The sequence below is a fragment of the Psammomys obesus genome, unplaced genomic scaffold (genome assembly GCF_907164565.1).
Source record: "Psammomys obesus unplaced genomic scaffold, mPsaObe1.curated_primary_1811, whole genome shotgun sequence".
In the NCBI taxonomy this organism is placed as follows: Eukaryota; Metazoa; Chordata; class Mammalia; order Rodentia; family Muridae; genus Psammomys; species Psammomys obesus.
In genome coordinates this window covers 30,229,075-30,245,551 of record NW_026590062.1, presented here as the reverse complement: position 1 = coordinate 30,245,551, position 16,477 = coordinate 30,229,075, and the positions used below count along the sequence as shown (strand labels likewise).

The window sequence follows — 16,477 nt, the reverse complement described above, 5'->3', positions numbered from 1 at the left end:
AGTAGGGCAGGGTGAACTTGGGAATGGGGTGTTCCTCTGGAGATAGGCCCCGACCAGAAACGCTGTTACTGGCGACAGCAGGGAGCTGGAGGGCGCACTGTTGAGTTAGGCAGACCCGTGATTCTCCAACCCCCAAAGGCTGTGTAACAAGGTGCTTACATCTGGCTAATTTGTAGAGACAAGGAAAGCAGAGTAACTCACAGGAGGGTGCAAGGTGAGGGCAGAACGATTAGGAGTTCAAGAACAGTTTCAAATACATAGCTACTTTAAAGCTAGCCTGGGTTATATGAAAATCCTGCTTCAAAAATACCAAATCTCTCCATCCATCCCAGGAAGCACTTAAACGCCAGCCTTTGATAAGCATAAACACATGCTGCCATTTACATGAAAGCCTAAAAATTCCAACAACTGGATTTTGATAGGATGTGCACTTAAGAAACTGAGGCAGGAGAGTCAAGTTCAAGACCAGGCAGGGCTACACTGTAAAACTTGTCTTGGGACTGAAGAGATGGTTCAGAGCTTAAGAGCGCACACCACTGTTGCAGGGGACCTGAGTTTGGTTCCCAGCACCCATGTTGGGTGGCTCACAACCATTTTAACTCCAGCTCCAGAAGGATGGCTGCTGAAAGCACCCGCATACTCATGCATGGACCCACACCGTACACATAATCTAAAAAAACAAAAAACAGAAGACCAAGGACCAGTACAATAGTGTTTTAAATGCCAGGCACAGCAGCATCCGCCTGTAATCCCAGCACTTGGGGAGGCAGAGGCTGACGGATCTCTGTGAGTTTGAGGTCAGCCTGGTCTGCAAATGGAGTCCAGGACAGCCAAGGCTACAGAGAAACCCTATCTAGAAGGAAGGAAGAAAAAAAAAAAAAAAGAATAGTCTACGTGTGACTAGAATTTACAATTTACTACCAAAGGCTTCAAATGGAAAGAAATAATAAGGGTACAGAAGCATTGGTAGGCCTCTTTGGCCACCACCCATAATACACATTTTCTGAATTATCATACTGTATGTTCACACACACATACAACTTTAAAAAAAAAAAAAAAAAAGGCCTGTCCTTACCCAGTACCCCCTGATGTAGTTTGAAAGGGCAGAGTCGGGTGGGGTTGGCAATTATCTTAGTTAGAGTTTATACTACTGTGATAAAACACCACAATCAAAAGCAATTTGGGGAGGAGAGGTTATTTGGCTTACACTTCTGCATCATTGTCGATGGAAGTCAGGGCAAAAACCTGGAGGCAGGAACTGATGCAGAGGCCACGAAAGACTGCTGTTTACTAGCTTGCTTGGCTTGCTTTCTTAGAGCGCATAGGATCACTAGCCAAGGAGTGGCACCATCCACAGTGATCTGGGCCCTCGAACATCAACCATCAATCCAGACAATGCACCCAAAGCTTGCCCCCAGGCTGGGAGCATTTTTCAGTTAGGCTGCCTCTTTGCAAATTACTCTAGCTTATGTCAAGTTAAAGTAAAACTATCCAGCACAGGAATAAACTTTTTATCGCATTTAAAATTTTTTTATTGGGTATGGGCGTGTTCAAGTCACGACAGAAATGTGGTCAGAGGACAACTTTCAGGAGTCAATTCCCTCCCAGGTTTTAGCAGGCTTGAGTAAGCAAGCACCTTTACCTGCTGGGCCATCTCACATTGATCACTTCTTTCAAAGCCTGAGAGAGATCAAGGCCTGTCATTCCAGCTCTACCAAGGCCAAAGTCACCTCACTTTGATCTTGCAAGAGGACTGGCCTCTCCCTCATCAGATTTTCATGTGTAGGTGCACTGCATGCCACTGGGCCACCTGGGCCACCTGGGCATGATACAACATGAAGCAAATACTTGCCTTCATACTGGACATCTTGAGAACTGGGCCCAGTGAGGACAGGCACCATGCTGGGGCCCTTACAGCCTAAAGAAACCCAATCCTTCTTGAATAAATGAATAACTATAAAGTGGTAAAATCTGGCCAGGGTCACAGCACAGACTAGAACATAGGTAGTATATAGGGTAGGACTCTGGTTGTGATCAGGTTTTATCTTTACAATGATTCAAACAAGAGTTTCCTTTTCCCATCCCCAAGTATAGGTCGACTCAGACAAGCGGAAGAGCCTGAGGCATACAGTATCCCCAGATGAGGCTGATAAGATTCCTGGTAGCCTACAAGGGCAGCCTCCAAGCTACACAGCAGAGCCAAGCATAGGTTCTCCTAGACTTGGAACAAGCATCCCTTTTGTAGGAAGGACCTCGTTAAACAGCTGCAGTCAGATTACAGTAGGGCATGGGGAGGAGAGGGAATGGGTGACACAGCCCTGCCTAAATATTTCAACAGAAAGCCTAAATATTTAGATGGGTGAGAGGAAAAAGAATGCATATTGCAAAGTTAATCAAGGAACCCTGGCCACCAAGAGAACACCAAGAGTGCTGGTACTGTCTTGTCTCTAGAGAAGGCCCAATGTGGCCACCACCTAACGAAGACGGTGCTAGGGCCACCTGGACCCAGGGTTCACTAGGAGGAAAGATTTAAGGATTCAGCCTGGAAGGGAGAAGTCACATTTTCAAGTATTGGTTATACCCAAGAGGGAGTGAATTATGAGTTAATTTGAAAAGAATGGAAAATGGTGAGTGGCACGAAGAGAACGGACTTGATGGGTTTCATTACCCTCCTTGCCACCAGTCTCTAGACAAAGAACTCAATGGACTGACTGGAGCACATAAAGGGGCCCGTCCTACAGATCCAAAGCTGTAGGATCTCCACGACACAGGGCAACCATAGGATATCCAAGGGCAGTCCCGGTGAGGTTGCAGTATTGATAGTGGAGCAGAGGCCAGAGGCCTCAACCCAGACCAATGGCACTCTGCAAGAAACATTTGCAAGTAAAGAAGTGTGGGTGTACTAGGCACACACTGTGATCCACTATAGCGCCCACGACAAGATTTTTTTTTCCCTTTTGGGGAGGAGGTTGCAAGGGCAGAGGGCAGGTACAAAGGGACTGGGAGATGAGTGGGATTGGGGTGCATGTGTGAAATCCACAAAGTATCAACAAAAAGTTAAATTTAAAAAAAAGAAGAACTCAATGCATGGTGAGGCCTGTGGCAAGGGCTCAGGGACAGGACTCCCAGAGAAAGGGGTTATGGACAGCAGCCGAAACTTAGGTGCCCTGTTACATGTTGTAAGCACTTTGATACAGTTGCAATGCACAAAGGCAGGGGAGTACCACTGTCCCATCCCATGGAGGACACAACTTGCTCACCCATCATTACTCTAAATGTTTGGCATTTTCCCAATTCCCTCCATACTTCTTTCACCATCAACACAACAAAATGTATAGCAAATGGTTCCAAGCATGAGGACTCGGTGTCATTCTCCTAATTGCAAGGCCTCAGACATGCTACAGCCTCTGTGGTTGTGTTGGTTACTTTTGCTGTTGCTGTAATGAAATGACTGACAACAGCTTAAGGAAGAAGGGTTTACTTGGCTAGAACAGGTCTAAAGCATAATACTGCAGCACGGCAGGGGAGGCTTGCGCATTCTGGTCTTCCAAACTCTACCAAGATGTAAGCTCTGCTTACAGCAAGCATTCTGGGGCTTCTCTGGCTTGCAGCTCCAAACTCTTCTACATTCCCTCATGCACACCAGTTCCAAAGACCTATAGCTAATGTGGCCAGGTTTATCACAGAAAAGACCCCGACTCCTGGTACCAATCTACCTTTCTTACTGCTGTGACAAGATACCTAACAAAAGCAACTTAAAAAAGGAAGCATCAGGACTGGAGAGATGGCTCAGTGGTTAAGAGCTCTTGCCGCTTTTGCAGAGAACCCAGGTTCAGTTGCAAGCTTCGGAGACATGGTGGCTCACGGTCATCCATAACTACAGCTCTAGGGGATCCGAAGCCCTCCACTGACTTCTGTGGGCAGGGCCCCAGACATGCACATGAAGCACATACATACATGTAGGCAAAACATTGATACATATAAAACTTTGTACACACATAAAAATATAGCAGTAATTTCTAAGGGGGACTATTTTAGCTCCATTTGAGGGTGTACAGCAGGGAGGTCGTGAGAGCAGAAGCCTGAGGCAGCTGTTCACATTGTGTCCTTTGTCAGGAAGCAGAGATGAATGCTGGTGTTCAGCTCACTTTTCTCTGTGTTCATCAGTCTGGACCCCAGTATGACAACGCTCCGTCAGGTGTGTCCTCCCAGATGAGTTAAACCTTTCTGGAAACACCCAGAGGTGTGTTTCCATGGTGATTCTAAAGCCAAGTTGACAGTGAAAAAAGACCATCACCGTGGTCTATTCCATCCTGCTGCTTCTGCTTGTGAGGCAGTGGCACCTGTTGCAGAGAGCTGCAGGCCAAAGGCTCAATGAGAGGCTGCACACCAGCGGTTCTTCTCCCCACTCACAGCCAAAGAAATAAAATAACAATCTTCCCCTGAGCTCCAGTCAGTGCCTCTACCACTCATGGACAAGACCAAGGCTCAGTTAACAGGAGAGTGAACCTCAGCCCTTTTACCTTCCTGTGTAGATTCAGGCAAGGAGACCAGCAGTGACTCCTTCCTAGGCCATAGTCCTACAGACAGAAAATGCACCATCCCATGCCTAGCATAGATAGTAGGAACCCATGGAATGCTCCTCCTTCCTTAAATCAGAGAATAAAAACCCATGTGTCCATAATGCTCAGTTGGATACACCAGGTACACTCAACCTGCTGGTGCTCCTTGTTCTTCCTCCTGCAGATCAGGGTTTCCCTGAGGACAGAGGCTAAGTTTTACTCAGAGCCTGATTCCCCCAGAGAAGGGGTTCTTCTACAGACTTCCGGAAATGGGAACTGAAACCTCCAAGGCCCTGCAGCCACTGTCCTCCCCTCCAGACTCCACCATCTGCTACCCATCACTCAGCACTTCAGCCTGCATTTCCCTCACTTCACCACCCCAGTCCAATTTCCTTTCCCCAGCAAGACTGAGCTCAAGAGCTCAAGATCCTCCAGTTTTTGAGGCTTCCCTGCACAGAAAGGCTAGCCAGCCAGAAAAAGACCCCTCTGTCTTAATAGGCTTTCTGGTTGCTTGGGGATTGGGGTTAAGCCTCACAAAAGCATATAGGCTTCAAGAAGAGTTCAGTATTTTATTCTTTTCCATGAAAGAACACGAAGAGCAACTGGGGAAAGTCAGACTGGAGCAGAGTGCCTAGGTAGACTATCCTAGACCTGGACCTCCACAGGGACAAGGTCCACAGCAGGGGAAAAAGGGCACCTTAACTCAAACCTGGAATGAAGAAGGGGGCTGAAGATTCTAGGGGCTTTCTGGGAAAACCCACGTTCCATTTCACCAGAAGCTGAAAGGAAGGAGGAGGCAACCTTATCAGAACACTCAGAAAGTGTTCAGCCTACGGAAATTCAGTTTTGGTCAGAATATTCCACTGTTTGCAAGTTGTAAATGGTTGTGAAGAAGGAGAGAACTTTCTGTAATGTTATCCACCCTACTCCTTGAAAACAGCAAACATTTAATGGAGTTAAAAATCCACTATCATCGGACACTCACCTCCCTGGCCTGTGGTCACAGCTCAAGCACCATCGTGCAAAATTATGCCTCTCTGGGGGCTTTGGTAGGGCAAAATTCACTACACCCTCCCCCACCACCTTTCATGTAGTTCTTTAAAATATTCCGTTGAGGGGCTGGAGAGACGGTTCAACAGTTGAGTGCACTGGCTGCTTCTCCACAGGGACAAGGGTTCATTCCGTTCCCAGCAGCCACAAACCATCTTACAACCATCTATAACTCCAGTCCCAAGGGATCCAAGGCCCTCTTCTGCCTTCCTCATTCACTGCACACCCGTAGCACACAGACATACATGCAGTTTAAACACCCATACACATAAAAATGACAATAAAATAAAATATTCAGTTGACAGTTGGGATGTGGCTCAGAGAGAGTGCATTCGCTTGGCATATGCCAGGCCTGGGGTTCCATCATGGCAAAAATAGAACACAAACAAATTTGGCTTGATATAGATCCAGAAGTGAGATGACCACATCATATGGCAGGACTATTGTTAACTGTTTAAAGATCCTCTATACTGTTTTCCAATGGCTGTGCCATGTTACACATCAAAAGACAAACACTGAATGATTTAATCTACCCAACATATTTGAGGGCAGCAAATTCATAGAAACAGAGAGCATCATGGTGATTACTAGTGGCTGGGTGGCAAAGGTGGGGAGATGTGCTGATTAGTGGAAAGTTTCAGTTACAAAAAGAAAAGGTTGTCAACACAGATCTGAGTCACAGCAATGCGAACCTAGTTATCATCATTGAATGACACACGAAAACTGCCGAAGATAGCATATTTGACATTGTTTTTTATTTTTCAAGATTTTCTTTTACTATTTTAAATTACGTGGTGGGGGATGGGTAGGTATACATGAGTGTGTGTACCCTTGGAGGCTAGAAGAAAGCATCAGTTTCCCTGTAACTGGAGTTACATATAGATGGTCCCATGCCAGTGCTGAGAGCTGAGCTTGGGTCCTCTACAAGAGCAGTACTTGCTCTCAATTGCTGAACCATCTCTCCAGATCTCATATTGTTTTTTATAATTAAAAAAATATTCGAGAGCTGGGCTCATGCGTATAATCCCAACACTCGGAGGCAGAGGCAGGTAGATCTCTGTGAGTTCAAGACCAGCCTGGTCTACAAAGCGAATCCAGGACAGCCAGGGCTACACGCAGAAACCCTGTCTCAAAAAACTAAAAACAAATAAATAAATTAATATAGAATAAATTCAGAGCAAAGAAAGCACTTCACTAGTATGGTATATCTGTCTACATGCATGAGTCCCTATACACTAAGCTAGACCTAGCATTAAATGTTCTAGAAGGGTCTTCTTGGGCCAGCAATATGGCTCAGTGGGTAAAGACACTTGCTCCCAAGCCTGACAACCTGAGTTTGATCCCTGTGACCCACATGGTAGAAGAACAAAATCAACCTGTCCTCTGACCTCAACCCATGTGGCCATAGCACACATCTGTCTCTCTCTCTCTCTCTCTCTCTCTCTCTCTCTCTCTCTCTCTCTCACACGTACAAGTCTTTTTGATTCTTTAGAACTTCTTTAGAAGTTCACTAAGTGTGTGCACTCCATGGCAGAACATCCAGAAGTTACAATCCTGAATAGGCTAGCAATCCTTTCTCCGAAAATCTAAAACATTCCAAAATTCAAGCCTTTTGAGTACTAAAGGGATGTCTCAAGTGGGAAATTCTATACTTGACCTCACCTGTTGAATCAAAACACAGGTGCACTACAGTCCATAGTCACTCTCTGGCTGTACAGGCTGCACACGAAACAAGAGTTTCTCTTTTGACTTGGGCCCAGTCCTCAAGCGGGTCATGCAGCTGTAGACACTCCAAATCTGTGAACATCCAAACCATTTCTGATCCCAAGCAGGAGTGAACAGGGGAAGGGTAGAATGGACAGAGAAGTCGCAGGGACACAGGGACTGGCCTCAGTGAACAATGGAAAGATGCTTGACAATGGTTGTCTAGCACACCATCCCTCAATCATCCCTGCTTCATGCCAGTTCTGGCCCATCATCTTAAATCCCCACTCAGCTTCAGCACCACAATAAAGACTCTCCTAGCTGTTCTTTCTCAGAAGTCTAACTCCCCTTTCCCCAAAACTTTGCATTTCCCTTCCCTACTGTACACCCCAAACACAAACTCACACGGAGCACAAGAGGCTGAGCCCAATTTAACAGCAAACAGCCGAGTTCAAGATGAAAGCCTCTGTCCCCAGGTCAGGGCCAGCCAAGCACAGCATCCAAAACCAAGGGATTGTTTCTTTTAAACGCCAGTCTATAAATAGGGCAAGGCCCCAGGAAAATATTTAGAAGTGACAATCAACCTCTCCTGTAGGCCACCTCCTGGAAGCCTCCACCACCTACTTTCAACCTTTCAACACATACAAATTTCTACCCTGGGATAGTTCTTCATGATTGTCATCTAATTATCCTAATGGCTCCATTAAAACTCTCAAGAGTGCTTAATAAAAATTCACATTAACTGGTAAAACTCTAACCAATACAGTTAACTAAGGCAGACTTTTTGAGGCAGTGTTGGGTTTCTTTGGGAGAGGGGGTGTTTTTATTCAGCCTTCAATTTAAGTGTAACCACCTTTAGAAAGTTCTGGGTGGTGGCTCATGCCTTTCCTTTTGTGGCACTTGGGAGGCAGAGGCAGGCAGATCTCCCAGTTCCCAATCTGACCTACAGAGCAAGTTCTAGGACAGCCAGGGATACCCTATCTCAAAGAACCAAAAACAGATGAAGAAAGGAAGGAGCTGTTTTTCTACTTCTTCCTCTCAAAACCCCAATTTACCCACTTTCCAACTCTGCAGCTACAGTGAGAATTCAGGCAGGGCTAGATCAAGACTCAAAAGAGTCAATGTGTCAAAGGTGGGTGAGGACACCAGTGAGCCTTACCGTGTCCACCGTGACTTAAAACAAAATGGGTGTTCATGTTAACCCTCTGTTCCACTAAACTGAGCTCAGAAAAGTTTGTCCCCAAACCTTCCAATATTTAAACCTTCCCTTTAAATATTTTTGGTCAGAAGTTAATAAACAGAGTCCACTTTTAAAAAAAATAATAATAATAATAATTTGGGGGGAGGTATCAGAATTTCAAAACTGGGATGTGTGTTACTCATGTTGAATATACATAGAGCATTTAAGAGTTTAAAAATGAAAGAAGGTATACACGGAACCCCCTGAATACAATAAGAAGCCTGGAGGGGCTGAGGATGTAGCTCAGGGACGGGGAGCGCTTGTCTAACCTGCACAATGCCTTCCACCCCATCTCAAGTGCCATAACAAACAAAAAATAAAAAGTGAATTTCGGAGTTCGGGTGGAAATGTGGTCATCAGGATCCAAGAGGTTTTCAGAATGAGTAAGCCATATCAGCTGTCCAGAAAAACCTCGGGCTCACTCTGGGTTACCAGAGCAGAAAACAAGACAGGCTGCCACCCTATCCCTGTCCCAGAAGACTGCGGGACATGGGATTCCCAGAAAGAAGCCTGGTGACCTTCCCTAGGCTTGGCGGGGGAAACCCCCCAAAGTTCTCGTTCTCTCTCTCCCCAAGTCCATTCTCTACTCTGACTTGAGCTCACCTCCTGCGAGCCCTTCCTCACCAGACTGGACCCCATATCAGAATGCTTCTGTAGGGATGCACAACACAGTTTGTGTAACCTTCTCCCTAAAGACCAAGATGGTTTGTCAACCTGTCAATTCATCTCAGTCCTCTGCTTCGGGGGGAGGTAGAAGGAAGAAGGTTTCCAAAAACAGCCCTGCAGAGGAGCGAAGGATGAACTAAAGCATAACTTCAGTGACATAGACAGTGCCGGGTCAGCCAGGCAGCCACATCGGAGAAGCCTGTGTGCCAATGCCTGTTCCAGAGGAAACAAAAAATAGAATTTCCCAGCAGTCCAAAGTCAAGCTGAACCAATTAACTCAGCTCACTTATAGAGAGCAATGCTCCTTTGGTGGGCTGGCAAAGGGGGATATTGCTTAGGGGACACCCCCAAGGCTGCAGCTGCTGTCATGGCGGCCACTTTAACTTCTCTGGGTGTCAGTTGTCTTATCTTAATCCATGAGGTCACCATAAAGCACCTGAAACAACCAGGTAGAGCACTTGGCAGCATGCCTTCCTCGGGGAGCACTCCATAAAACTCAATAAATGCTAGCGGCAAGAGCCTGCTTGCTTCTTCTATTTATACCCTTTTTCCTGGAGCCTCACCAAACTGCTCATTTTGCAGATGAGGAAATTGAGGCTAAGCTAAGTTAACTGGTTTGATGAGGAAATGACCCAGCCAGGGGTCAATATCAGATTATGGCTTCCCATAGAATAAGGATAATTTAAAACCAGTGTCCAATACAGTGGATGTACTATAAATACTAATCTCCCTTGCTGGGTTAAAAAAAAAAAGGGGGTGGGGGGTGGGGATACTTAACAAACAGCTAGAAAAGCCACCCGCCAAAAAATCTAGTGATAGCAAACATGGAGGTGCATGCCTATATTCTCAGCATTCAGGGGGTTGAGACAAGTTTGTTATGAGTTCAAGAGTAACCTGTACTACATATCAGGACTCTGTCTCAAAAACTACAATCAGCCAGGCATACATATTTTTAATCCCAGAGCTTGGGAGGCAGAGGCAGGTGGACCTCTGTGAGTTCGAGGCCAAGCTGGTCTACACTCTGAATTCCAGGACAGACAGAGCTACATAGTGAGACCCTGCTTCCACAAGTAAACAAACAAACAAACAAACAAACAGATTCATTAAAAACAACTAACATAAGAGTTGGAACTGTGTCTCAGTATGTAGGCTATTTGCCCAGCATACACGGAACGCCCTGGGCTTGAACGCCCAGCAGCATTCACAGAATGCAGTAGCACAAGAGGAGGATCAGGGATTCAAGGTCATCCTCAGCTACAGACTGAGTTCCTGGCTGGCTTGAGCTACTTCAGACCCTGTCTGAAAAACAACTATAAAAATGAGGTGCAGTAATCACCTGAGTGGGAGCTCAGATAGTTTTGAAGGCAAGGAGGACAGCCATGGAGCCCCAGGTTGGTGGGCCCAGGGCATGTGAAAGGCAGCCTGTGCTGCCCAGCTCAACCACAGCATGAGTAGGGGAGGGGGAGGGCCAACAAGGTCTTCCTAGACTATATTCTTTTTTCCATGCGGGACTATTCAGCCCGCAATTTGCAGCAGTAAGGCCCACCCCCACCCCCACATAGCTACCTCCAGCTCACACCCCAGGAATTTTCAACTGAGGGGCTTTGTGATGACTAGTACCTCAGGTGGAAAATACCCAGACTGCCACAGGCAGCCAAATGGGAAGGAAGATGTTTTGAGTTTTCGTTTTTTTGGTTTTCTTTTTTTCCTAAAAACAATTTCCTGAGGCCTGAGGCAGCGCCCCAAGTCACAGATCAGAAAGCAAAGGGAGGCAGATTTTTTTCAGATTAAGCTGAGGCTGGCAAATGTTTTCATTGGTCCATTTTCATTTCTTGGGTTTTTCCTTTGAAAGGAGAGAATTTGCCCACTTGAAGTTGAGTTGACAAAGCTGTTCTTTGGGGTTTGGGGGTGGGGACCGGCTGTCTTTGTTCATCCAAGCATCTAGAATCTTCTCCAAATCGTACTGGCCTGATATTGCTCAGATTCTTTTTTCTAAAAGTTACCTGCCCTCTTAGGGGATGGAGGTAGTGCTGACCTTAAAATAAAGGGCATTTTGCTTTTTCAAACACCCTAAGGAAACCGCCCGGCCTGTAAAGCTACCACCCCACCAGATGCACCCGGCTGCATAAACCCGGGGCACCCCCTCCCCTTCCCTTCTCCTTGTGTTCTGAAGTTTATATTTCCACATTTAGCCTTGAATTCTTTCCTTCCTTCCCCTGCCTTAGTGGAGGAGCAGCAGGAAGGGGGACACTTCCATCATCCCCTGCCCCCCCAAACAAAGTCCAGGGGCAAACTACACAAAAAAACTCTCCTCCTGAGATATTGTTTCCTCGGGGAAATCATAAACTGACCACCTTCTTCCTCCTCAGCACACCAGGTGTAGCAGACACCCAGCAGGGGGTAGTTGGATATTTCCGTAACACCTTGGAAGAGGAGCTAGACCAATCATGCATCTGCTGAAACTCACTCCCAGCATCACTGTCCACAACCCACACACCCCCAAACTGCATGGGGGACAAATTTATTCAAATGCAACAGCATACCAGGTAGTGTAAACCTGTCTCACAGGCCTCCTGAGGACAATTCTCTGCAGAGCCCATGATCCCTCAGGCACCTAAAATATGTCTCTTTCTGTTAATGTCCATCAGAGGTCTGGAGGCAAAACAAGAGGTAGTGCCGGTAAGATGCATTAATGTTTTCTCAGTTTCAACGTTACAACAGTTCAGGGCAGGACAAGGATGAAGATGGCTTTGTTCCCATTTGACAAAACAGGAAACTGAGGCTGGAAAGTGAGAAACATGAGACAGGTGGAAAGAACTGTGGAGGTGATTAAATGTACCTGATCAGATCTACAACGGCTTGAACAATCTATCCCTGCTCCAATTTCATCCTACCGCACTGATAGAAGACCATCCACTCGGGCAGGGATCATTGGAGCTGAGCCCTCAAGAAACAGGTAGAGAGGGACCTCTGGCCCCAAGTTGGCTCAAGGTTCCAGTTGAGATGGTCAGCCAAGTTTGCCAAGGTGAGGTCAATGCCGTCCACTGGGTGTGTGCATTTGGATAAGAGCCTCCAAAGCCAGATCGAGGAAACTCCCCCTCACCCACGCAAAAAATCCTCTCCCTCTGAAAAGGGGCTACCTGGTTTTGGGTGTTCGTTTGTGCAACCTGCTGCTTTGACAAAGTTTGACTCGGAGTCCTTGAGGGATGTCTCAGCTAGATAAGACTTCCCGGAAGCCTAGGAGCGTCCCCAGCAGTCCAGCCAAAGGCCTTCCTCCGGGGCACTTAGGACAAACAAGAGCCCCCTGCCCCACTCAGAAAGCAGCGACCAGCGGGTACATTTTCGCTCACGACGGGACTGGGGACCCTCTGGAGCCGGCTCGACAACGGCCCCAGAGCGGGAGGTGGCACCGGCTCCCGGAGTTCGGGAACGTCTCCAAGGAAAGATAAACGCCTTTATCCGCCTCACAGCCTCCCTCCAAAAAGGGAGGCACCCGCACACCCACACTGAGCCACCGAGGGGCCCAGTTCACCCAGAAGTCAACCCCAAATTCTCTCGGAACAGACTAGGTTCTGACCAACTTTGCGCGCGTGGGGAAGCCTCTAGTCTATGAACGAAAGACAGATCTTTGCATCCTGACACCTGATGGGGCATTTTCTCCCACCTGCCACCCCGGGACCTCTCGTTGGGGCTGAGAGGGTCGTTTCGTCTGAAGTTGTAGGAGGGTGGTCTCCCCTTCAACACCACTGCAGCCCCAACAGCTTCAGGTGCATGTGGGGGATTCAGGAGACCGACGACTCACCTGTAGAATCTTGTCCAGGTCCTCTTGGCCCAGGCACGGAAACTCCTTGAGTAGATGCAGTTTCTGTGTATAGTAGTTTTTCTTGGCCTCCTTCCAGTGTGGCTCCTCCAGCACTTCGAAGATTGCCGCCCCGATGGCCAGGTAGAAAATTATGGCCGAGGTGAGCAGGGGACCCCGGTCCACCATGGTTCTGGAATGGCCACGTCCTGGAAAAGGAGTCCCCTAGTTCCAGCAGCTCCGGGTCCAGTCGTCCCGCAGCCCCGGACACAGCTGTTTGAATTTGGAGCTCCGCATGCGCAGTGGCGGGCCCCCCCACCCCCGCGCGCCGCTCCTGGGATAGTTGCTTGGACAAGTTGGCTCTCTGAGCGCTAAGAACTGCGTGGATCACGCTCACGCAGGCTAAGGTGTGTGCACACCAAAAGAGGTTTGGGGGCCACCCCCAATCTCTAGATCCTGAGGGGTAGGGTGAAACTCAGGACCCAGATCGGGAGACACGTGTGCTGTCTCTGTGCGCGCGACTGTACGCCGAGCGCGCCTCCGCACGGCTCTTTAAGCAGCGTCCAGCCCGCCCGCGCCAGACTCTGAGGGGGTGGGGTCCAGCTCAGGACACGCCCCTCTCCCCGCCCCTGACCCCGCCCGTCGTGCCTAAAGTAGCTGCAGCAGGCACCCGGCACCCGGCTCCCTGCCAAGGGTGCTTGGTGCCACCAGATCTCCATGACCTGCACTGTCGCAGGATTTGCGGTCTGCGGGACTCCAGTAGCGTATTAGAAATTGATGTAATTAGCTAAAACGGCCGTGCACCTTACTGCTGAGGTAGGAAAACATTGCTAAGTGTTTCAGATGTTTCTTTCCAGAGAGCCTGAGTTCCCCAACTATTCCTGGGGCTCACACACTTACCTGTCTGCCTGGAGTAAGGGGACAGATCTGAATTAGGATTCCGGGAATTAATCCCAAACACAAACGGGTGAAGAACACATCCAGGCCGCCTGTGTCCTCCACACATCTGAGAGGCAGCAGGCAACCACACCCAAACTGCAAAGACCTCTTCCTTGCTCCCAAGTCTACTTAAATTTACAACACCGCTTCCTTCGCTCTTCACCACACCTGGAATGTCAACTGGAAAGGCAAGAAACGCTTTCTGCTCAATGATGCTTCTCTCCAATGACCTGTTACTAGTAATAAACGCTCAGGCCCGTATGGTGGTGGTGGCGTGCAACTTTAGTCCCAGCTAGACAGCAGGCAAATCTCTGTAAATTTTAGCCTGCATAAAGAGTCCCAGGCCAGCCAGGGCTGCGAAGTAAAGCCCTCTCTCAAAAGTAAATGAACAAACACTTGACAGTAAGTAGAAGGTGCGAGTACATGTCAAAAGACAGCTGGGTTATTCCTCACCTTGCTTGCTTTTCTGAACATTTGTAAACCCAGGGCAGACTACATGTTTTTGCATGTTTCATAATCATGGTTTGTCATTAGGTCCACTTGCCAGGAAAGAAATGGAAGCCCTGGCAGAGTTGTTTGTGCAACCTCCACTAGCACAAGCCAGAGGTTGGAAGTGCTGAAGCCACAGACTGTCCCTGACTCCAGGCCTCTGTGGAGGCAGCAGAGGCCAGAGTATCCAGCACTGCCCTCTCCCCAGGGCCTTTTCTTTTTGTGGGTGATTAATCTTCACAAGCCAACAGTTGCTTGAAGGTTATCTGTGGATCTCCAAATCTTGCTGGACCTGAGAACTAAAGATGAATCTACATTGCTGATCAATCAATCATTTAGACAGGGTTTCTCTGTGTAGCCCTGGCTGTCCTGGAACTCTGTAGACTAAACTGGCCTTGAACTCACAATGATCCACCTGCCTCTGCTTCCCAAGGACTGGGATTAAAGGTGTGGCCACCAGGTCTGGCCTTCAGTCATTGTTTGTAGATCTTGTTTGTAGATTCCGAGCGTGCCCTGAGGGAGAAGCCTGAGCGGAAACTAAGAAGGCTCAGGCTTCCAGGCAGGAGCAGATGACGTGGCAGTTAAGAGACTGACTGCTACCGCAGAGGACCAGGGCTCAGTTTCTAGCATCTGTATGGCTGCTCACAACTGCCTGTAACTTCAGTTCCAGGGGATTCAATGCTCTCTTCTGACCTCTGTGGGCGCACACACACACACACACACACACACACACACACACACACACCAACACTTGAATAAACAAACAAATATTTTAAAGACGCAAACCCAGGCTTCATAGTTTTGCCTCCGAGAGACCTACGGTGCCTGTTCCCTCAGGGTGCTGCCAGCCAAGGTTTACCCTGAACCAGGCCTTAGGATGATCCTTCTCCAGAGGATCCCCTTGCCCACCACAGACAGGTTTCTCTTCTCTACCCTTCTCTAACACCTTAGCCCTCCAACACACCTGATGTGGTCTGAACCCTAACCTCACAACCTTCAACTGGTTATGGAGATTAAACTTCTGTCCCAAGCATGCCAAGACCATGGCTGGCACCCCCCTCTTTGTGATAAAGTCAGGGGCTGCATGGGGTGTGGACACTGCAAGCAACATGTGGCAAACACAGGTTGAGAGGTCACCTGACTCTCCAGAAAATTCTTTACCAGTTCTGTCTGCCCTGGCAGCTGAACTCTCTGGAAAGGAAAGGGGCCCCTCTCTTCTTATTTCCACTTCACTGCCTCACAAAAACACAGCAGTATACGCTGGGATGAATTGATCTTTATTCAAAGTGTTCTCACTCTCTCTCTCTTTCTCTCTCTCTCAGAGTGCACCTGCATACATGGATGCATGGAGGTCAGAGTCAGCCTTAAGGGTCACTCCTGAGGTAATCTCCAGCTTTTTATTTATTTATTTTTATTTATATGTTTACTATGGGCCTTTGTGAATTTGTGTGCACCCTGTGCATGCAGGAGCCCACAGAGGCCAGAAAGAGCCCTGGAATGAACAGCTACATGCCTTCATCTTGTTGGCAACTCAGGTCCTCTACAAGAGCAGCCAGGACTTTTGGCCTCTGAAGCATCTTTGCAGACCCTAGTTTTCCTTTTGAAACAGCCCCCACTGACCTGAAGCTGGATGGCTAGGTTGGCCTGGCTGGCCCCAGAGAGCACCCTCTCCTGACTTCTCAGCACTGCCACTCACCCATCCTACTACCCATCCTACTACCCACTGCTTTGCCTTGGGACATGACCTGGGTGTCGCTCAGGGCCTCATGCTGAGAACTATTTCTCCAGCTCCATTATTTAAAGCATTTTCATTTTTAGTTTCTCCTTCCTTTTTTTGCCTCCGTCTCCTGTTAATTTTTTTTTTTTCCTTTCTGGCTTTCCCTATGTCCAGGATGCTGTCTGTCCATCTTCCTCTGGAGCTCCAGCTCTCACCTTTCTGAATCTTCCCACACTCCTTTTCTTAGCTCTTTCTTCTCGTGCCTCTCATTCTCTTGTTTGTCTCCTTCCTGCTGAGATATATTCCTTCTC

General features: G+C 47.9%; 1 protein-coding gene across 1 annotated transcript in view; it reads right to left on the bottom strand.

The window, feature by feature from the left end:
- The window catches only part of Kcnk5 (potassium two pore domain channel subfamily K member 5), a 45,255-nt gene extending 31,702 nt beyond the window's left edge, over window positions 1–13,553 (bottom strand). The window contains exon 1 of the mRNA XM_055606232.1: window positions 13,025–13,553. Coding sequence (XP_055462207.1) covers window positions 13,025–13,210 — 186 coding nt within the window. The 5' untranslated portion in view covers window positions 13,211–13,553. The remainder of the gene's footprint in view (window positions 1–13,024) is intronic.
- Between the last annotated feature and the right edge of the window lie 2,924 nt (window positions 13,554–16,477).